Source organism: Xyrauchen texanus, chromosome 17 (assembly GCF_025860055.1).
Source record: "Xyrauchen texanus isolate HMW12.3.18 chromosome 17, RBS_HiC_50CHRs, whole genome shotgun sequence".
Lineage (NCBI taxonomy): Eukaryota > Metazoa > Chordata > Actinopteri > Cypriniformes > Catostomidae > Xyrauchen > Xyrauchen texanus.
The window spans coordinates 14,366,246-14,389,123 of NC_068292.1; the positions used below are offsets into that span (position 1 = coordinate 14,366,246).

At 37.3% G+C, this 22,878-nt stretch overlaps 2 protein-coding genes across 5 annotated transcripts in view; one reads left to right on the plus strand and one right to left on the minus strand.

Moving 5' to 3' along the window:
* Window positions 1–4,672: 4,672 nt before the first annotated feature.
* Window positions 4,673–7,173, minus strand: LOC127658217 (C-C chemokine receptor type 2-like). The gene is made up of 2 exons (XM_052147380.1): window positions 7,125–7,173; window positions 4,673–6,222 (listed from the first exon to the last, which is right to left on the minus strand). Exons 1-2 carry the CDS (start codon window positions 7,150–7,152, stop codon window positions 5,186–5,188), a joined length of 1,065 nt encoding a protein of 354 aa, XP_052003340.1. The 5' UTR covers window positions 7,153–7,173; the 3' UTR covers window positions 4,673–5,185.
* Window positions 7,174–9,649: 2,476 nt separating this feature from the next.
* Window positions 9,650–22,878, plus strand: part of LOC127657611 (protein cordon-bleu-like) — a 152,514-nt gene continuing 139,285 nt past the window's right edge. For all 4 annotated transcript variants that reach the window (XM_052146479.1, XM_052146480.1, XM_052146481.1 and 1 more), the window contains exons 1-2: window positions 9,650–9,755; window positions 10,087–10,220. In XM_052146479.1, the coding sequence (XP_052002439.1) occupies window positions 10,183–10,220 (38 nt within the window). In that variant the 5' untranslated portion in view covers window positions 9,650–9,755; window positions 10,087–10,182. The remainder of the gene's footprint in view (window positions 9,756–10,086; window positions 10,221–22,878) is intronic.

A 22,878-nucleotide genomic window follows, 5' to 3' on the forward strand; every position in this document is an offset into this window, starting at 1 on the left:
CCTGTCCGGTGGCGCTGTAGTCTTTGGCAGCCAATGATGAAATCATCCTACAGGCCTTGGAGGGGAGCACAGTGTGACCCCGCCAGGTGGCAGCGTTCTCGTAGTATAGGTGGATCGCAACCACCCTATCCACCTGGGTAATCGCCGTGTACCCGTGGGCCGCTCCACCGTCGAGGGTTGCCATGGTCATGTTCTCGCAGTGAGAGAGACAAAGCAGTAAGGAGTTCTACGTGAGATGAATTGCTACTAATTACCATTTCTATGTGAACGCAATGAGAGACGGGGAGATAAAAAGCCCAGTCCAGGGAGAGAGAGAGTTGCACACCAGAGACTGCGCTTCTGTGTTTAAGAGTGAAAAGCTGATCTACGTTACCTTTTATGCTGAAAAGCAGACTTTTGATTTGAGAGTGAGCTGAAAAGTGATTTCTGTTATTTTGATAATAAACGCTTACTCACGTCGACTGTGGAAACCGGCTCCCGCTTCCTCCTTTATCCGTCACACAACAAACCTTGTCACACAGTCAGAGGAGAGAACATAGAGATAGAAGAGCTGCATACAGGAGGCGGGTGTTTGAGAAGGTGTGATGCTGAGAATGTATTACTGATGGCTGTAACCATATTTGTAAAAAATTTTGCAAAGACATCTGTAGTGTGTGAGGTATCAGGAGGTGGAGGGGGAGGACAGAAAAGTGTGTTGAATGTTCTAAATAAGCTGCGAGTGTCTGTGGTGCTGTTGATCTTGTCCTGGTATGAGGACTTTTTTTGCAGATTTAAGGTTTTCTGAAAAAGATTCAAGTAGAGACTGATACTTACCCAGATCTGTTGGATCTTTAGATTTCTGCCATCTCCTCTCAGCCGCCCTGAGGTCAGTCTGATGTTCACAAAGAATGTGAGAGGAAGGAGAAGGAGGGAAGGAGGACAGCGGGACATCCAGCTCCCCAAGAAAGTTTTCCAGCTAACCTGGTGGGCAATAGATGACAACAACATGGATTTTGTGGGTTGCATTGTAGTAATAGCATAGAATTAAAATGAAATATTGTTACAGAGAGGAGTGTGGTGAAAATGTCCAGTTGATTAGAATGACCAAACCTATTACCCCACCCCTACCAGTATTTCAAGGGGTATGAGAGGAGAAGTTGTTGGAGAGAGCAGAGGGTGTTGCTGTATCCTCTGGACGTATCCATGTTTCTGTCAGTGTGAGGATGCTGAGGGTGGACTGTGCAGCGAAGGCTGGAATGAAGTCAGCTTTGTTCACAGCTGATTGGCAGTTCCAGAGTCCCATCGAAAATGAGAGTGGAGGAGGCAGATAGATCGCTTCTCCTGATCACTTCTCCTTCAAGCCAAATGCAACATTGGCAAGTGACAGATATAAATGCCTACAAGCCAAGATAAACTACTGGAGAAAATGGAAGATATGTAAATGCCTTTTTTATTTTTCTTGCCAAGCCAGTACACAGTGCAGGTGCAAAAGTGCCAATACGGGCAGATAAGTAGCCTATGTCTTGGCCAGTTTTGCTGCTTCTTCTGCAGTGGCAGGGTTGTGCTCTTTATTCCACACAGCATTGTCTGGACTTAACAACTTCATGACCTGCTTCAGTATGTTAAGGTCAGACACCTGCTGGGCTGTGCATTTTTCTGGCTTAAACCATTGTAACAGTTCCTCTTTCCCTACAGACAGACCCACAACCACATCCCCCTCAACACCCATTTAGAGAAACAGACCATTAGGTCTACACACAGACCATGAGGGGTTTCATCTGGGAGGATCGCCATAGAGCGGAAACATTGACGATAAGTCTCAGCATTAATCTCATATTTTAAGGATTGCATCTTTGACTTGATCTGCATCAGCAAAGTCCATAGTCATTTGTGCACTGTGGGCCTTGTGCATCAACAAAGGCATCAGTCTTATGACCCAAGTACTTTAAGCCACCTGCACACTGCTGTCATCTTTTCAAAAACAGTCAGATAATGTTCAATGCAGGGCTGGAAGATAAATTGGCCCAGGATTTTACATAGTTTGATTGGTTTGATTAAAAATAAAAAAAAGTGTATGCTCTGGAAAGAATGAAAAATATATGAAAAATAGTAATGGATGTTCCATTCAAACATGAATCCATATCCAGGCACTCATGTGGAATTTCAATATTTTTAATAGCCTTTATTAAAGGGCTTATCACAGTAAATTTTCAGAATTACACTTCATCTTGCCCGATAAATGAGATTTCTCTCTTTGTAGACATAAGCATGCACTTTGATTCTGAAGGACACTGCAATTCTAAAATATAAAACAATAAAAATAATTTGGCCCAAAAAGAAATGTGATGTTTAATGCAAACATGCCTATGCATTGTGTGCATGCATGCAGGAGAGTGAGATTTAGGCTATTGATTTATTTTAGATGGCCAAATGATTATTTGAATTCAATTATATTATTTATATTTAATATTAATAATACATATTGAAAAGACGTTACTTTATATAGGATACTGTATAATGTGCTTGCTATAATTTCTGTCCTGAAAATTCCCCCACATGTGTGTGAAGAATAGCTTATATTTGTGTCAACCTTTTTTTTTTTTTTATACCAAAACATGTTCCTTGTTTCTCTTGTGATATCTGTAACCACTACAGCTCGTATATCATCCACCCTTAGCACAAAGCACTGTCATTTTAAAAATGTCATTATTTATCCTTTTTTTTATTTCATCCCAACCGGAAAGGAGGTTGCAGAATGCCACCTCCTTTAGAAATGGCTTCCCAGTTTCTTCTCAAATCTAACAGAAATGAAAAACATTAAATTTTTAGTCCCTGGTCCAAGCAAAGACTTTCTGACTGGGTTGTTGATGCTATCGGGCTCATTAACGCAATATCATTCAGTGTCCATTGGTGTTAAAGTTCATTCCACCAAGAGCATGGCCTCCTACTGGGCTAGGGTGTGTCCGTAAAGGACATCTGCCTTGCAGCAGGTTGGGCTTCCCCTTACACATCTCCATGTTCTCCATGTTACAAATTCTCCATGTTCTATTACAGGTTTCCTCCCTTTCTTCACAGATTTTGACTGCAAAGGAGGGCTGAGGTATCAATGTTTCATAGCCTGATCGCTAGTGTCATTGTAATTTACGGCAGGTCTCGGGCCTTGGCGTTTTCTCTCCTTTCCTATTGTGTTGCGAATGAGAGCTTTTTATATTAAACTATTGCAAGGAAATGCTTTTTTGCTGCTGTTGTTTTTTTGGTGAGAGTCCACAAATCTAATGCGAGGGAGCACAAAACCATTGCAAAAGCTTAAAGGCATGGTCACATGGCTAAATTCTGCAGGACTTGCAGTGGCGAAGATTTTGAGTATCATTATAATGTCACTCTTTAAAGTGCAGCCTAAAAAGAGACTGCTTGGCAAGTAATGTTCAGGTTTCACATGCACTTAATATCTGCAAATGCCTTTTTTGTCTGTGGAATTTTGCTGTGCAAAGGTAAAATGTGACTGTGTTTATATTGTGAGGGAAGGCAAAACTTATTTCAAGGCAATGTAAAGCTTTTTGTGACAGGATGTCATAATAATAAATCCATATTTAAAAAAATGCATTCCTTTCCTGTCCTCTGAGCATCTCCATACATAAGCATGTATACACTGCTGCAGTTAATGCGGTTTACTGTAAAAAGGCTACAGAAATACAATTTTAATTGATTAACAAATATTAACTGTAAAATATACAGTAAAATGTTTTAATATAAATATATAATGTTTTAAAAGACAATACAGTAGTTTTTACAATACAATTATGTAAAAATAAAATTATTTAAATGTAAAAAGTCCGATTTTCCTGTACTTTTTTTACAGTAAATTATTGTTAAATTAACAGTAAAAAACAGTAATCGGGCGTTCCCACAATTCCCTGCGTGGCCCATTACATTTCATTATATTTTATGGGAATAGTTATGTTTCATCATATTTTTAATATCAGTTACATACTTTGGGGTGTTCTGTGTTATATTTGATGTAATTTAGATAATGTTTACTGCATTATTTAAATCTCACATGTGTTACCATGATGGTGTTTAGTGTTTGTGTGAGTTAAACTGAGCACTGACTTATACGTTCATTGATCGTTACTTGTAGAAGAGCCACTATTTATGTACTTCATGTCATCATTTGCCTTTCTGTAGTTACTATGATGATAAAAAAAAAACTTACACAAAAATAAATAAATAAAAAAGTATTTTACAATTTCAGAAGGCGTGTGTATTTTTTTTTTTTTTTTTTTACAGTGCCAGCATGTAGGCCTATATTGTAATCATTTTAAACCGTAGACATTTACTGGTTGGTCTGTAAAGTAGTTTATATTTTAGCTGTATTTTTAACATTATTATTCTGGCAACCACAGCTGCCACATTTTTTTGGTAAAAACAACAGGATTTTTTTTTTTTTTTTTTTACAGTGTACGCTTCAAACGACTTCCTCTCTATGAGGGACATACAGTGCACCCCTCACTCCTCCCTTCCGAAACCACATGCAAACACTTTTACACATCTCTCTTCCCTTTATATTTCCAAGAATACTGCTTTGAACATTACAAGAGTTTCAGGAATCTTTATGATATCAGAGTATGTACTTTTAACTGATTGTTTCTTGAATAACCAGCACAAACACAACAATGAATAAAAATCAGGCATGTGTTTATTATTATTATTAAAGAGCAACCCACTTAGCAAAACACAAAAGAGATAACAAGAAAAACTTAAAACATAGACTAACCTAAATGTATTCCTTCAAAACTTAAAAAAACAAAAAATGTAAAAAGCCTTTTTTGTTTGTTTGTTTGTTTTAAATCCCCCTGATAAAAATATTTTTTTATGAAATAATTTATCTCAAAAGCATTATCTGCAGTATTGCAAATCTGAAATGTGAGAAGGACACAGAAACAGAGAAGAATATTTTTAGCCTCGGCAACAGCCTCATTTCTACTTCTGCATTAACATGAGTCAAACTTAGACTTCACGTACCTCAATAATGCTATCAGAACACTTAAAAACAAAACAATGAAAACTTTCCAATCTTTTGTAGATGCAATATACAGTACGCTTAGTAGAAGTGGCAATATTGTATTGAGAGAAATAGAAGCTATTCAGAATGAAAATGTTACTCTGGAGGAATGAACAGTATCACTTTGAATCATGCAGCAGCGCGCTACGCAATCCTTGTGCTGGAATATTCTGAAGATCGAGAGAAGACTGAGCTTCTGCGTTCGGATAACTCTCGTGAGAAAGTGGAGCAATGTTTGAAGCACACTGGAAACTGCTCTTTTAAGACCTTAAAGACTTCTCTTCTGAACTTCTCTCCAACAAAGGCATAGATGATGGGGTTGAGGCAACAGTGGCTGAAGGCGATAGTTTCCACCCATTGCATGCTCAAGCTCAAACCTTGATACCACTCACAAGACAGCAGGTAGCCTTGAAACTGAAGGAAGGAAAGGAACATAACAATGTTGTAAGGTGTCCAGAAAAGGAAATAAATACCCACCACAGCCAGGATGATTCTGATGACTTTGTGCCTTTTTTGGGATTTTATACGGAGCAGAATTGGGATGATCCTTGAATAGCAGAAGCCCATAATAATAAGAGGGAGAATCAAACTCAGAATGTTCAGTAAAATGTAAGTAAATGACTTCCAGGCTTGATTTGGAAAATTATATCTGCATGAGGTTCGATTATTCACATCGCTCTCTTGGGCAAAAATAATATTAGGGAGAGCTGCAAACAGGCTGAGTAACCACACCAATGAGGCCAGAACCAATCCCGTTTTTACAGACCGATTTCTGGAGATGAGACTGTGGGCATGGACTATGATGACATAGCGATCCACTGTCATAAGGACCATGAAAAAGATACTGCCGTAGAGACCTATCATGTATAGACCTGTTATGGTGTGACACATGAATTTGCCAAAGATCCACTCAGCCATAGAACTTTGTGCCCAAAAGGGGAGTGACACAAGAAAGAGTAGGTCAGACAAGGCTAGGTTGAAAAGGCACACGTCTGTCATCTTGGATTTCTGACGGTGTCTGATCAGGACCCACACTACCAGGCCGTTTCCGATGAAACCGATGATGAAGACTATGCTGTACAGGGTTGGAAGAAAAACCTCACCGAACGCCTTTGTGTTGCCATTGTTACACGATTGTGGAGGATCTTGATTGTTGTAATCTTTATAGTAATCTGTATAGTCTTTGAAGAAACACAAATCACAATGCTGGGTCAGTAGACAGTTAATACATTCTGGAATCTGAACATTGATCCTAAAAACCCTTTGGTTTGGAAAACAGCCTAAATAAGATTTAAATACCAAGAGAATCTAGCAACAGACTTGACTGTTTAGTCTGGGTTTTCATGACATCTACTGGTCACACCAGGCGTGATCTCCTTTTGGCATTTAAAGTTTTCTACACTTGTGGTTCTCAGCCAGGGTGTCCGACGGGCCGCAAAATGACTTACAATTATATTGTATTTTCTATATATATATATATATTCAATATATATTTTCAAACTGAATTAAAATGCCAAATACTGACCTGCCACATATATATATATATATATATATATATATATATATATATATATATATATATATATATATATATATATATATATATATATATATAGTCATATAGATAAATCAACACAACATAAATTGATAGATTTTTCCAACTAACTTTAATAATCATTAAATTAATCTTGATTAAGTATTTTAATCTTTTGACATTTCTTTGGGATGATGGTGGTCTTCACATTTTGTCTTGAAAAATTGGGGGGTTTGGAATCAAATCGTTGAGAACCGCTGTTCTACACTGAGAGTAATGTGTAGAGGTTAAATGCATAGGTGCATGAAATGCATGAAATAATTTCATTTTTAAATGGCTCTCTTAATAATGTTTTAATAAAAACAGTGGTCATGCATTTATTTTTATTTTCCAGATTGTTAACTTTAGAACAATGAATGACCTAAAACAGTTTGGATGAACTAAATAAATCATATAACTAAATAAATCATAAAATCTTAAAGTTTTTTTTTTTTTAAATGTTAATAGGTACCATAACTACATTGAATCATAGAGTATCTGGTCACCTACCATTAGGAGGTTCTGGGTCCTCTGTCATGTCTCTTGGTTATGGCAGCTGATCTGTGAAAGTTAAGTGAAACTGTCTATGAAGAACTATGAAGAACACAGGAGGTGCTATTTCCTGGACCTCCCAGAGGCAGGACTTCATCTCACTGAAAAAATTAAAAATGAACTGCTATAAATGCTTTTTAAATGTTCTAAACATACTAGCACAGACCCAGGTTTACAAGAGCATACTGTCTGAACATCCATTCCACCTTTAAATGGCCCAAGAGTAGCACTTTTCTGCCAAATAACTATTCCAATTAAAATCGAATAAATACGTAAAACAAAATAAAAGGATGTAGCTCACATTGGGATATTATGTGATTTTAATATTGATATTAATGTGTTGAATACTTTAACACATATATACAATAATTTATAATACAAATGCATCTCCAACAACTCTATAATTTAAACACATTTGTTTTTAAATGCATTAAAACGATTACATTTACATAACCAAATTTGAAATTGAACCTTTAAATATTTTCACTGAAATGACAGATTTCCTGTGTAAAAAATATTTATGATAATATTCAAGTTGTGTGGCTCTAAGCGAATGCATCTGAGGAAAAACATGTGAGAAGTGTTACAACGCCACCTTAGGGTTCATTACATTGATGCACAGACATCTTTCCAGAAATAGCATTCATTCTTGGAAGGTATTGGTAAAGTGGTGGTGGCAGTAGTTGTAGGAAGAGCCACTTCAGTGTGATGTGTTTGACCATGAAAATTATGTTTGCCAACTTCTTGCATCAGTCAGCAAACAAAGATGCTTAATGCTGTCCAGCGTGTGCAATACACGTATAGTACAACAGTTTATAGCTCATTGAAAAAAGCTACTCTGTGTTACACTTCTCATTTAATTTCACCGTAGATACATTTTCCTTGGTTGCCCTTACATATACAGTCAACACAGTGTATACCATTCACTTCCACACATATCCACAATACCTTCATGACTATATTAGGTGACTTTGTTGAAAGTGGCACCATGGAAGACTTATTTCTATTTCTCTTGCATACTTAGTGTATTCCATTGTCCCATAGGCCTACTCCTTATACACCACATGGTCTGGATTTGACACAGTTTTCATCTTCCTCAAACATAGCTTTCTTGGTCAGAGGAAGTAGGCAAAGTGCCAATACATTTCTGTGCTCTTTAAATCAGTCAGGTCGTGTTACTTTAGTTTAACTTAAAAATTAACATGGCATAATGTACACATGGCCCAGGGGTGCAAAACACAACAAAATTAGCAAAAAATTTAATACAAATAAAAAATAAATAAAAGAGGAAGCTGAAAACACAATGGCATCAAGCCAAAACACAACAAAATTAAGCCACATCACAAATTAAGCTGCAAAAGAACAAATTTATCACAAATGTTGTTGTGCCATGTCTTAATGTTGTTGTATTGTAGCATTTGCATTTTGATGTTGCTAAATTTCTGTTATGTTGTGGGTTAGTTTCATTCTGCATTGACTTTTCTGTCAATTTGTTGCTTAAATTTATAATTTTGCATATTTTCCATTGTAAGTACCTCACTGTAACCCATAATTTGCTCTTTGTAAAGACAAGGAGTGGCAGGTCAAAATAATTTTTGTGGTAATCAATATTATGCCACAAATGCTGTTGATTGAGCTTAATTTATTGAACCCGGAACATTCCCAAAGTATTTATAGCAAGTCAGTCCACTGTCGGTCATCTTTGGAACGCTCTTGGAAGGCTCTGTCCAGCCATGCCAGTGTAGCTCCTATTTACTTGAATGGATAAATACCAAAATCTCAAAAACGGTTGGTCAAGATTCCGATCAAAGATCATATTTCTAATCAGCTATAAAATCTGACAATACTGAAATCATAAACCGTAATTATTAACCTCATATTACGAGGGGAAAATGTTTTCCCGTCTTGTATAGCCAATGCGCATGCGCGTTCTTTAGTTGATTGACAGATAATTTTTGAATCTTTTAACTCTTAGGCGGGACTTCCTTTCTACATCCATTGATCGTTGGGCGCTCAGAACTCTGCGGATGTGCGTTCCAATTTCTCCCATTCATTTTAACAGAAGTGACCCATCTCTGCTAAATAATCTCTGATATTCCTTTAAATTGACGCAGGAGTCACACAATGGGTCCTAATAAGTCTTTATTAGGGCGAGTAGCCAATGAGAAGCAATTAGCAATATTTGAATGGAATGGTGCTGTCGCAGCAGCTTAACGGTTACCATGATAAAAAAAAGTGTATTATCATTATCATCAGCAGTTAAATATTGATATTATAAAAATTCATAAACATGTTCTTTTCAAAGAGAAATATGATGATTTTATTTACAAGTTAAGAGTGTAGTATTCTCAAAATAAAACTTTTTGCAGTGGTGGAAGTCATTTATTGACAGTACTGTATCAGTAACCGTTTACTGTCACAGTCACGCGCTTCCCGCAGTTCATTCTCTTAGGCGCGTTCTCGGGCACAGAAGAAATCTCGGTGGCGCGGGCTGCCGTTGAGCGCGTACTCGAGCATTCGCGGGAACGACCCTGACGGATTAGAACAGAGAATTCACATGCACAACTCTTCTGCTGCTGCTTAATCCACGTAAGTATGTTCAGAACGTTTTATTATGTCACTATTTCGGTGACAATTTTACCTTTGCGTGGACCTCGCAACTTGTATGTCAATAGTTGATATTACCAGTTATGAATGTAGCACATAGCGGTCTTCGGCGTGAAGTATTTTAAAAGGGTTTTATTTGTTGTTTTCTCTTGTGAGAACAAACGTATGAACGTTAAACACTAGCCATAGACTGAGGTACATGAATACAAAAATATGTGACATCTTGTGGTGCAGGTCAGCTGTGTTGTCTACAATGGAAGAGTGAGAAAAGTTCTTGTCTTCTCCTAAAGTGTTACTTGATCTATCTTTAAAGGTGCCATATACATGAATGGTTTAGAATGATATCCCAATGACCCCGCCTGGACTGGAGAGCGAAGCGTTGGAATAAAGAGGATTCAGTTTGTGACAAATGAATTTGGGAGACGCAGCTGTCAGACCTCCTGTGGGGTGAGTTTACAAAGCTCTTACTGAACTCTGCATGGATTTGATTGGAATATTAAATGATCTAAACCAACACCGTGAACTGACTTAGATAGATAGATAGATAGATAGCATTCCAGTGTGTCTATTTTATATCACTTTGACATGGTGACATATAGGGCTGCATCTAACGATTATTTTTGTTGTTGATTAATCTAACGATTATTTCTTCGATTAGTCGACTAATCTAACGATTATTTTTCCGATTAATCTAATGCATATTTTTGGGATTAACCGATTTATCCATTGGCAAACTTTCCAATAAATAATAAGTACAACTTCTACATTAGTATTTCAAACTTTTATTAATTCATTTTCTGAATTTTTTTTTGTATCTGTCCCTATTCAAATAAACAATAAATAAATAAATACACTAGATTACAGCCTAGGCTACTGTTAATATGTAAATATAACGTTATTGTTTGTTTTTAAAGTCTACATTAGAGACATGCGCGGGACGGATTTCTCCCTTAATAATTCCTAAAAAGCGGACATCTCTGTTATTATCAATGAAACTGACTGCACAATGAATCTTTCATTATATCGATTTGCCAGTATGCAGAATTCAGCACTGAACAAAAAGTCCATTTTGAGCGGTGAGGAGATTCCATCTTAAATGCTTCTGATTGGCCATTGCGTTCAAGAAATCTACACATATGTCTGTGATTGGCTACATTGTTAAACGCTGCAAACATGTTATACATAGAAACGATTTACAGGCCAGGGTCTATCTATTTTGTTTTAGTTGTTCTTGTTGCTTTTGTGCAACAGATGAATGACAATTTATTTGTTTTGAGATGTTCAATTTATAGATTTCTATTTTGCGGGAGTCCTGCGAATCGTTTTATTCTCCTGCAACCAGCACACACACGAGTGCATTACCGCCCACACCCGCACTCGGCCATCAGATCCCGCGCCGCACTCTGTTGTGTTGGGTCCCGCGGGAGTGCATGTCTCTAGTCTACATGTGCATACACAACTTTTAAAAACGGGCAATTTAAATGCACTGAAGGCTTCGTTGACAGATTTAAGTTGAAGTTATAAATGAAAGTCCATTTTATTGTCGCCGAATGGGCCAATAAATTACATCTGCACCGTTAGCAATTAACACTATTAACTAGCACACAAGCTGTAATAGCTGAAAAAAGAAGGTATGACCGCAACAACAACTCCAAAAACTCACTGTAATAAAGCCTACTACTTACCCAGCTGGCTCGTCGTTTTGAGTTCACAGAGTCACAGGATGTTTCCTTTTAAGATGCTCGTTCATAGCAGTTGTGCTGCCATGGTATGACATTTCCGCTTTGCATAGTGAACAAAGCACCTTTCTGTTCGGCTGTAGTTTAAAGTATTCCCATACTTTGGATGATCGTGGTCTGGCTTTATGTGATAAAGCCAGATTGTCATTTTCACCATGAGCTGGAGCAGAAGCCGCCATTACTCGATATTTAAACATAAATAATGCATGTGACGCGTCGACGCATTTCATTCGTGTCGACGTATTTTCATAGTCGACGTAATCGATGACGTCGACGCGTTGTTGTGGCCCTAGTGACATATTTCAAATGGTCTTGACCACCTAGTTTGTTTACGATTAAGTCACACACAGTCACTGTTTGAACACTTGTATGGATACCTGGAAAGGAGTTCAATGGAATGGAAACTCAAGGCATAACATACTGTGTTGGGATGAGATCATGGACAACAACATACAGTATGTCACATTACAGGTGACATACAGTGTTTTTGCAGTTATTGGCATCCCTAATTCTAATGTATTTGCAGTTGTGATCATTTGTAAGTTGTATTTGGTTTATATTAATAACACATTTAAACAAAGAATTGGCATGATATTTGACTTGTTGGGTTAAAAGCTCTATTCTAATCTACATGAGGGGAGAGTAACCAGGAAATGAAAAACAAACACCTGCTCAGTCTTTCACCAGTGATGCTTTTGTGTTCCACTCTCACACCTTTTGTCACCTCTATTCTTGACTCAATAACTCATTATTCCATTTAAATGAGAACCGTGTTTGCCTAACTTTTCTACCCAGACTATTGCCAAATGAAATACCATACCTCAAACAAAAATGTACTCTATATTGTAGAATTCAAGTCTAGCGTTGTGAGTAGTTTGTCGCATAAACACAGGTGTGACGTAAACTTCAGTGGATTTGCTTGCTCACAGAAACGTCTGGCGGTGATAAAGTATCTCATCGGCCATTTAAATGGCAACACAACAGTCTGCTTTGTGGATTGTATTCACTGCCCTCCTTTCCTTTTTATGTAATCAAACCCCATTACATAGCAAAGGCTGTAGATGATTGTCATTATTTAAAGCTTGAACAGTTGTTGAGCATTCCCACAACTAACTTCATTTAATTTCTATTGTAGTTCCGTTGTGTATCAGAATAGATTCTTAGGGTAATAAATATGATTCTGAATCATGTGTCATTTGTTCCATTGTTGGCTTTTTAGTAGGGATGGGCATTTTTAAAAATATTGCATTCGAATATTCGAGCTCACAGAAAACGAATATTCGAATATTCGTTTATTTAAATAAGTTTATTGAGAAAGACGTTACTTCAAACAAACGTTAGTTTTGTCACCTATGAACATCTCTGAACAAGCCTATATGACTATATTAACAAGCTTATACATTTCATCCTTTGTATAATTGTTGAAAACATTGTGTGCACAAAAAAGACACATAAGAATAAGAAATACATAAGATAAAAACCATTTAAGCACTAAACGCAGAGCGCACAAAAAAACGCCAATAAAGCAGGCTGCCCCAATTATTGTACAGAACGTTTAGCCTACACTCAAGTCTGGATGTTATTGCTTTGTTTTACATATTCTTGTTGAGAAAAACAAGCATATCAACATGCTCGGGTGAAAGTCGGCATCTTAGTCTGTTAACAATAAGTCCGGCTGCAGAGAAAACGCGCTCCGCCGGAACAGACGTTGCAGGGACACATAAATAACGGTGTGCTAAGCGGCCAAGTTTCTTGAAGCGCTTTGTGTTGTCTCTCCACCAATTCATGGGATCTTCATCTGGTGGAATACACGGTTCCATCAAGAACTGTTCCCACTCGTCTCGGCTTGACTCTCTGTAATCTTCGCCGAAGAACAGGCTCAGCCTTCTCCGATGACTGGGCACTGGCTCATCCTCTCTATCATTGGCGGGGGCGGCGGCGGCGGCAACGGCTGCACCCGCACCACTCACATCAAAAGAAATGCTCTGATATTGTTCAAAAAGTTTTTCTCTTACGGCTTCTCTCATGTTTTCATCGAGGAACCTGAGGTGTTTGTGCCGAGGATCTAGAGCGGACGCGAGAAGAGGCGTTTTCCCTGCGTTCTGCAAGTTAGCGATGTTTATTCGTTGCTTGAGAGATGCTGCAACTGTGTTTTTGAACTCATTCACTTTCTGTGATTCTCCACCGCTCATCTGAAGGTGTCTGTAGATACAGATTAAATAACTGAATATGAAAACTGAATTGTAGTCTTATTCCGTATTGCCTATTTATATTTAATTTGTAAGTCATTTAAATAAATGATAAAACAGTTGACTGAATTTCTTAAATTAACGTTTTATTCGTTTTTATGAGTGCATATATTTAAATGGAAAGAACCCGATAGAATAATTAAAAATAGACCGTAATCAAATTAACTAGAACTGAGTAATATGCTACATTTATTCGTTCATTTGAATTATAGACGAACCTGGATAGAAGGCTTTGCACAAGTGGATACACCATGGAGACAGACACGTAGTTTTCGCCACCCAGTGCTTCACTTGCTATTTTCAGGGACTGGAGAACAGGCAGTATTTCCTCAATTGTCTGCCACTGATCATCGATTAATTCCAGAGTCTTGGCATCCGCCAGCTTGGTTGTGGTCCTGTCAGACAGGACAGCGGTGATTGCCCAGCGTTGTTCGTGCAAACGTGCAAGCATTTCAGCAGCCGAATTCCAGCGTGTTTTGCAGTATTGCACAAGCTTGTGCAAAGGCAATTCCAGCTGTCTTTGTTTCTGTTTTAGTGCATTTGAGGCAATCGTGCTATGATGGAAATGTCCAACAAGTTTACTACATGCACCAATGAGTCTATTCATGCTTGCAGCTTTAAATCCATCATTAATGGCCAACTGAATTGTGTGTGCGAAGCAAGGTAGAGATTCCCAGTCCACGTCTCTGTTTGCAGCTACTATATTGCTATCATTGTCATGCACGCACGCGACCACTTTGCCGTCCAGGCCCCATTGTTCCACAGACGTTTTCAAATAATCCGCCAGGTTGGCAGCGGAGTGTTGCTCTTTGATTGCTCGGGTTTGCAGAACATAACTGTTCACCTTACTATCAGCAATAAAATGACACGTTATAGTGACATATGACTCTGTAGTTAATGCTGTCCAACTGTCAGTTGTAATGGCCACGAACTCTACTGTCCCTAAAGTAGTTTTGAGTCCGGAAACCATGCTTTCATATTGAAGCTCGATTCTCGCTGTTATGGTTTTCCGTGAGGGAGTGTTGTAATCTGGTTCAAGAAACTGTAAGACTTCCTTAAATCCGTCTCCTCCAACGAAACTTAATGGAAGCATATCTCTTGCGATCATTTTTGCTATTAGATGAGTGGTCTTCTCGGCTCGCTCGGGGGTACATCTGGGCCTAACGTTACCTGCAGTTGTGAAAGCAGTGATGGTAGCTGTCTTTCTTCGCTTGGCTGGTCAATAATGACGTTTCGGTGTTTGGATTTCATATGACTCCTCATTGTGCTGGTACTGTTATGATAACTGAATTTCATTTGACAAATTTTGCACACGACATGTTGGTCATTTTGATCAAAGTAATTCCAGACTCCACTGCGTCTAGTTTTAGACGACGCCATTCTTCAAACACCAGTCATCAAATGCACATCATCAAATGCACAGGTGCCACAGCGCCACCCAATGCATTTAGTTATAACTGTTAGATTTAGTTTGCGTGACCATGATTTATGAGGGATTTTTTTTACGGCCATCAAAGCAACCTTTTGCGAAATTCGAATAGTGTTTTTATTTTTCGAATAATTATTGCAGATCGAATTTTCGAATATTCGTGCACATCCCTACTTTTTAGATAAGCAATATGCCCATTAAAGATTTTTTATTTAAACTTTTTAATTTAAAGTTTGAATTTAAAAAAGTGCTTTTACACTTACACATGGTTATTGGTTCTTTAATATCAGGTTTCCCTATAACGTTTGACACAAAGGCTTGACATTTTAAATGATAATTGAGGGGCTTTATATTAATTTTGTAATGCAGGCTACTCGCCTTCAGAGAATAGTGATAAATTCGTATTTATTCGTATGACTTTTCTAAATGTGGCTAATTTGTATGATATCGTACGACTTTCACTACAGCCAATGACGTTTCCATCTAATACGCGCCAATTTTCATGAGTCTGGGTTGGATGAATGATTACGTTGTTATTGTGCCTTAAAGTAGAAATAAAACAAGAATTGAAATTAGTTAAGCATTGGACACATAAACACAAAAATAATCAGTACTGTATCGGTCATTGAAAATTAATATCTGTTGATCTCTTGTTTTTAGATGGCTTGTTGAGGACCGTGTGATTTCAGAGATGTGTAATGCCTTCACCAGATATCAAAATACACTAGCTGTCCTCTAATTATTAACTTGCATATCACACAGTCCAGCTGTCTTTTCTAAGCTTCACTGTTTTTCATTATTGTATTTATTCAAGGTAATTTCAAAGTGTTAATCCTAGCACAAGAACCAGGTGCATTGGAAAACCTTGTTACAAGACCAAACACTGGGCTTAATTTCTATTGTAGTAATCAAAGCTGAATCTGATACGCTGCCAAACTTTAATCAAACTATGGCTAGTATCCTTTAAATTCTAGTGTGTTTTTTAATCATACAGGTGTTTAGATGGAACTCTGAACAGGTCTCAGGCTTGTTACCCAGGCTTGCGTTTGCCTTTCACATGTGGTTCAAATGTTTCACTCTTAATTAGTTGCTAATTGTTTTTCTTGCTCCATAAGGAATTACAACTCCTGCTGGATCTCGCAGTACAATAAGTATTTTCCACTAGTGTAAGTGTACACAATACAACAGAATAATAAGTGCATAATACACATTACAGCAAAACACAATTTGCAAAACGAGGTAGAGAACGGTTTTCTGTTGTAGTTAATAATCTCTGAAGAGACAGCTAACATAATGAGAGAGTAGGCCTATATCAGTAACCTGCAGTCTATAGTAGGGATGTACCTTTCCAGATATTTTCACAAGCGTTCATTGTGGAAATTAATGATCATTTTCACTCGTGGAGGATTCCAAATAATATGTGCTGTTAGCCTAGTGTTTAAATCTAATTTAAATTAGTACACTTAATGAAAGTTTTGGCCTTTTCCTCTTTTGGCTGTGTTTAGTATGAATTTGTGAATTGTTTAATTACTGTTAATGAATTACTCTGTAATAACTTGAATACATATCTGAGTTCATTAAAACTTCACGTTGTGGATCGTGGTATATTTCCGACTTTTGTACTTATTTTTTTAAGACGAATTCAATTGATAATATGCTGCGTGAACTCTGTTGCCTTCATAACATAGCCTACTGTTTCTCTGGTGCTGGTGAGATGGCAGTTGAATGCAGAAAACGTAATGTTAATTTATTGAGTAATGCTACAACACTGATTTGTTTGAGCCCGCTTCATAAAGGTGCACAGTGCTTCTCGACTGGTGGGTCGTGACCCAAATGTGGGTCGCAGGTCTGTTCGGACTGCGTCACAGACAGCAGGGAAAGAACAATACCAAGGGTTGCCCATTGAAGATTTTTCGGCGGCTGCCCAAGTAATGGAGATTATTTAATGATAATATAATATTTAATGAAGAGATTATTTAATGATAATTTCACATTCAGCTAAAGGCTTCTCATCTGCACTGCTAAAGTCGCAGTGCGATTAAAGCTTTCACGCGAGTTAAACGGAACCAGCTCATGCTAATGTTCTGCTCTACTCTCAGGCTTCCCTGGATATTGTGGCGCAGGCCTCAAAACTGTTGAAACCCATTTCAATTCCAGTGAGATTTTTCTATTTTACAGGAGTAAAAGTAAATGTTATAGTTTCATATGTAGGGATGCCGCTATACGGTTTCCTATTAACCGTGATTAAAAATGTCACGGTGAATTTAACCGCAAGAATTTAGAATACACGATTAAAACCGTGAAATGCTTTATTTACACGTGGCAAATTTATTATAATGTATAAATATATAATTTAAAATAGTTATTCATAAGATTTTGTAAGCCTAAATGTGAAAATATACATTTTAGTCATTATCGGACTTTAAATGACATGCTGTGAGTAAGGTTCCCATAAATATGCATAGTCCACAGGTTTATTTCTAAGGAATTTTGGACAGTAGTTTCATAGAGTCTGTTGCCGATTCTCTATGTTCAGGTGTCTGACAGATGACAGATTGCTTTAATATACTGATCTAGGCTACATGTTGCTCACCCAAAATAATCTCACATTTACACACTTTTGAAGCACTCCGGTTACACTGAAGCACATCACTGATCTCGGTATGCACATAAGTGTTGTCGTGCTCTAGATTATAGCTTCTCTTATTATATACCTCCATCCATCCATCCATCCATCGTCAACCGCTTATCCTGTGTACAGGGTCGCGGGGGGCTGGAGCCTATCCCAGCTAACATTGGGCGAAAGGCGGGGGACACCCTGGACAGGTCGCCAGTCCATCGCAGGGCATTATATACCTCCTATTTATTTTTTTGGTATTTATCAGTTTTCTTATTTTAGTACTGCCTATAGTGTCCACATATCCCCCAGGAATATGTCCACTAAGTTGTTCAGATGTGATATGATAAGCATGTTTTGCATCAGTGCTGATGTATAATGAAAAATTGCAAAAAAACAAAATGCAAAACCAGTTAACCACGATTTTTATTTTTTTCAGACGGTAATATCAACATTGAAAACTCACACCGTGGCATACCTATTCATATTAAATAATCTATTAGGGGGAATCTATTAGACCTAATCAACAGTGGCAGTTAAAAAATGATCAAAAAATGTTTTGGCTAGTATTTTTTTTAATGAATACTATATTATTATTATTATTATTACTATTATTTAAGACTAGCTACATTGACCTAACCATGGTAATGAGGAGCCTTTTCTCCTGTGTAATTTATATGTTCTCTTTGAATTAGAGGTTGACCGATAGTGGGTTTTGTCTAATTGATAATTGAGGTGGGAAAATAGACAGATAACCGATTAATCAGCTGATAGTTTTAAAAATGTATAATATTAATTAAAACTTTGTACTCAATGGAAAATAGTGTTGAACTTTAGTAATTATTACTTTCCATGGTGATATCTCCCACACTTTTGCCTTTGCCATCGGATATTAATGTAAATATAAATGAAAGTGTTACAGGTCAAATGTGTTTGTAGTTCAGCAGTAACATTAAACACAGCCTTACAAAGCCAAATAACGACTAAATGCTTCATATCTACTGACAATATTTATTATATTATTTTATTGTCTTATTAAATCTATAAATGATGTACATAAATGGGAGAAAGAAAAAGGGATAGAAATAAAATCAACTCAAGTCTTGTCTTTTTAAAGGTAAATTTAGAATGGTGTTGTCTATTGTATATGTGCCCTCACATGAACGCATTTTATTACATAATTATTTCAGATGGATTAATTTTCCATTCTCCTAATTTTTTCTGCATAACTATGCCATAAAATAAGGAAGTTTGGAGTGAAGTTCATTTTATCAGAAGGGAGAAAAGTGTGAGTGACTCAAAAAACTATATAATGGAAAATTATACAACTTTTCCTGTGTGCGTGCATTCACAATGTAGTAGTGTTGTCACTGTACCAAAATTTCATTAGTCGGTACCAATACCAGTGAAATGTCACGGTACTCGATACCATTTTCGGTACCAAAGCAAAAGCAGGTTACTAAACAACACTCTTAATAACAAAGTCTTCAAAACATTAGCAGCAGAACTAAGAATAAAAATATGCCATTGAGCAACACATAATATATTTAAATATATTATTTTTTAATAACAAAACTGAACAATGTATGCTTAAAGTATTTTTGAACACTTATATAAGATTTGCTTCAACTTTTGCAACTTTTAATTTAAGTTTTTACCAAGTACTAAAAAAAAGCCTAAATAAACAAACATACAATAATAGAATTTATAAAAAACAATTTCCAAACTAATGTGCAAAGTGCTCTCTTATTAATAAAGCTGCATATTGCCAATTTTCTTCATGATAACAAATGCACAGTGACATATATTATGATGAAATAAGTCGCAAGCAATCGCGTTCTAATTTAGCTGCATTTAGCGTGCCTTTCTTCAATGCAACATTTTATTTTCATAATAAAATAAATTATTAAATATTACAATTTCCCCCAAACTGCACTAAGTTACAGGATCTTCTCTCACTTAAACAACTCTGAAACTAAAGTACTCTGTGACTGGAAAGAGGTAGAAATAACAATTAACTGCAAATGAGTTGCTTTATATAACAAATGTCATTTTCCACTATTATTATAAATGGACCTTTTTCTCTTTATTACTCGTCTAACAAAACAATTATTTAGGTTTATGACCTCAACCTGGCAACCTACAACCCATTTGCGCTGTTGATATCTGCGCAGGCAGTAGATGCGGGATGTTAACTCAAGCATCACTGGTAGATGGGAGGAGAAGACTCAACTGGTGCTCCGGTGGAAAAAACAAAATATACATGTACATTTAACAACAGCTGGATGGAAGAATTTAATTTCATATCCCGAAGCCATATCGAGAATGCCCACGCCTTTTGCAATGTGTATCGCACTGATTTTAATATTGGACACGGTGGGAAAAATTACGGTACTCAGCACATTAAATCACAACGGCACAATTTGTATAGTATTTAGCCTGCCTCTGCCATCCAGCACCCCACTTCCCCTCTCCCGGATTTGTGTACCCAAATATTGACAGATAACAGGGTGCGTGTGACATGACACGAGATTAAACAACTCGGGCAACGCGACGTCGGAAAGTACCACCTACTCTGTATCGAGGAAATGTATCAGATTTCTGAACCCTCTGTCCTCAACTATGGAGAACAGCTGGTCATCCAGGCCCATGAGTTCCATAATTTTCCTCGTAATTGCTTTGGTCTTTTCGCTGCTCATTCCAAGGGATGATAGGAGAGGCTGCTGACTTGTGACTGGCTCTGAGCTCTGGCTAGCTTTAGCCGCTTTCACTTTTTAGCTTCTTTTTTAAAATGGGCATTTTCAGCTGGGTGAGATGGTGTTTTAAATGTCTAATTAGGTTTGTTGATCCGAAAGTTATTGTGGTGGTTCCCCCACGGTTTACTTTGGCCTTACAATTATTACACATTTCGAACTTTATGTATTCTTCACTCACACACGCCAATGACATGTTTACGTGCGGCTGTGACGTTATTGCCTGCGCCACTGGCAACAACACGGACCGGCTTGAAATCGGAAAGATGTGAGGCTGACTGGCCGGTCACCGATCCGGCAGAGCATGCGGAAAATCGGCTAATTCCGGTCCCTGTCCGGTCGATCGGTGCATCTCTAATTATTTATCAGCCTATTGACGATATTCAATATATACTGTAGCGTGATAATAATGTATTTGCTGTGAAATGACTCATAAGTGATGTTTTTTTTTAAATCAGAGAAACAATCATTTAATCCTAATATCCATTGTAGCCAAGTACATTCAATTTAAAGGCATTGTATAAAAATAATTTGAATTGCTTAATTTTATGTCCAGCAAAATCATTGCGATAATATCGTGAATATTCAATATAATTCTACCATTCTATTATTCAAATCAGAATCCCCAAAATAAGGAAATAATTATCAATATCAAATGCAATCTAAAGAGATTGTAGTTAAGAAGGTTGTTTCACTAAGCATATTTATCTCATGAAATCTAGATAAAAAAAAAGTCAGTTTGCAGTTCAACACCCTGTGAGGAGTACAGTTATTTTTAGTAGGGTGTGGAGCTGAACATTTTTCTCAAGTGATTGACCAATTTACTTGTACGAAGGACAAGCACATGACAATGCTGAATGTCGAGCCCTGAAGGGTTAAGCTCTTAACTGGGAGACCCACCTGAGGGACGGAGTGGGCACAGCTATTATAGGGTTAACCCTGAACTATAAAGGGTTAACCATGGTTAACATCCATTATGGAGTAATGATGTGTTCCATTTGTACTTGGAAGTCGGAAATTCAGAGTTCCCAGTAGGAACTTTTAACTGGAATGCCCCATCAAGTCAGAGTTCCGACTCAACTTCGGAAACTCGGAGGAACCGCAACAACCCTGACTTCAGAATCCAAAATGGCTGCTAAGCGCATCAAAGTGAAACAGTAGTAATATATTATATATAAGCACTTCAGTTTGTCTGTGTCTCAAACTCAGTGGTGCACATGGTACTATCAAACCACTATCTGTGGACATGACACTTTGGCATTATCTGTGCAAAATACCACTTTTTTGTGTGTTTTTATCGACTGGTATTGCTAACAATTGCTACTTCCCCCACCCCGTTGCTTGGAAAGTAAACTTTTTTTAACTCGTTAGATCAGCTAAAGTGGGACATTTTTGGTTAGATTTGCCATAAAGCATTGGTAATGGATTACCATGGAAATAAATGGATTCATATTTGTTCTGTAGTTGTTTGTATTCCGAAAGAGCATGCACAACATAGGTTGCCCATTATTATGCCATTTGTATCTAATTTCAAAAATCATACAAACAGAACATATTACACTGGAAGAAAGGCTCCTCATTACAATGGTTAGGTCAATGTTGCTAGTCTATAATAATAATATACTATAGTATATATGAAAAAATACATGCCTAAACACATTTCAACTTTAACTACAACTGCCACTGTTGATAAAAAAATTATTTGTAATAGATTTTATTCAAAAGAGGGTGAGGGTGGGGGGGGTGGTACTCCCACAAATAGTACAAAGCAGGTGGCACAGTTGTAAATACCTTTAAAACTGAGGTCTGGGGATCCCAAAATGTTGGACCAAATTTTCAAACAACCTCAACACTCAACTCACACCTTCATAGGTCACCGAATGTAGCAACCCCCCTCACAATCCACTCTGGCCAGCAGAAAGGGGACTTGCCAATACACTATCTTGTGTTCTGCCATTTTTTCTAGAAAAGACATTGCCTGATTTTGACATGTAAATACTTTGCTGGTGTCCTTGGTGTTTATTCTCAGTTTGGCCAGAAACGTCTTCCCTTCGCATGGTTTGGGGATTGCAGTTACAGGGTTTCCGCGGGTCTTAAAATGTCTTAATTCGCCCTTCTGATAAATAAGGCCTTTTAACAGGTCTTAAATCAGAGCAACAAGCCTTTAATTAATACGTTCATGGCAATAAATGTTGTATGAGGGATTGTTTTATCGTTACGGGATTGTTTTCGCATTGCGTTTAAGTAGGGTGACTAGACATCCCGTTTTGAAGAGGTATGTCCTTGGTATTGTTTGCAGAGAAGCGAAGAAATTTTGA

Bases quoted from the DNA above. Each gene is read 5' to 3' on its own strand.
- LOC127658217 (XM_052147380.1), bottom strand. From the start codon at position 7,152: ATGACAGAGGACCCAGAACCTCCTAATG. The intron at 6,223-7,124 runs GTAGGTGACCAG...GTTTCTTCAAAG, and splicing joins GGACCCAGAACCTCCTAATG to ACTATACAGATTACTATAAA.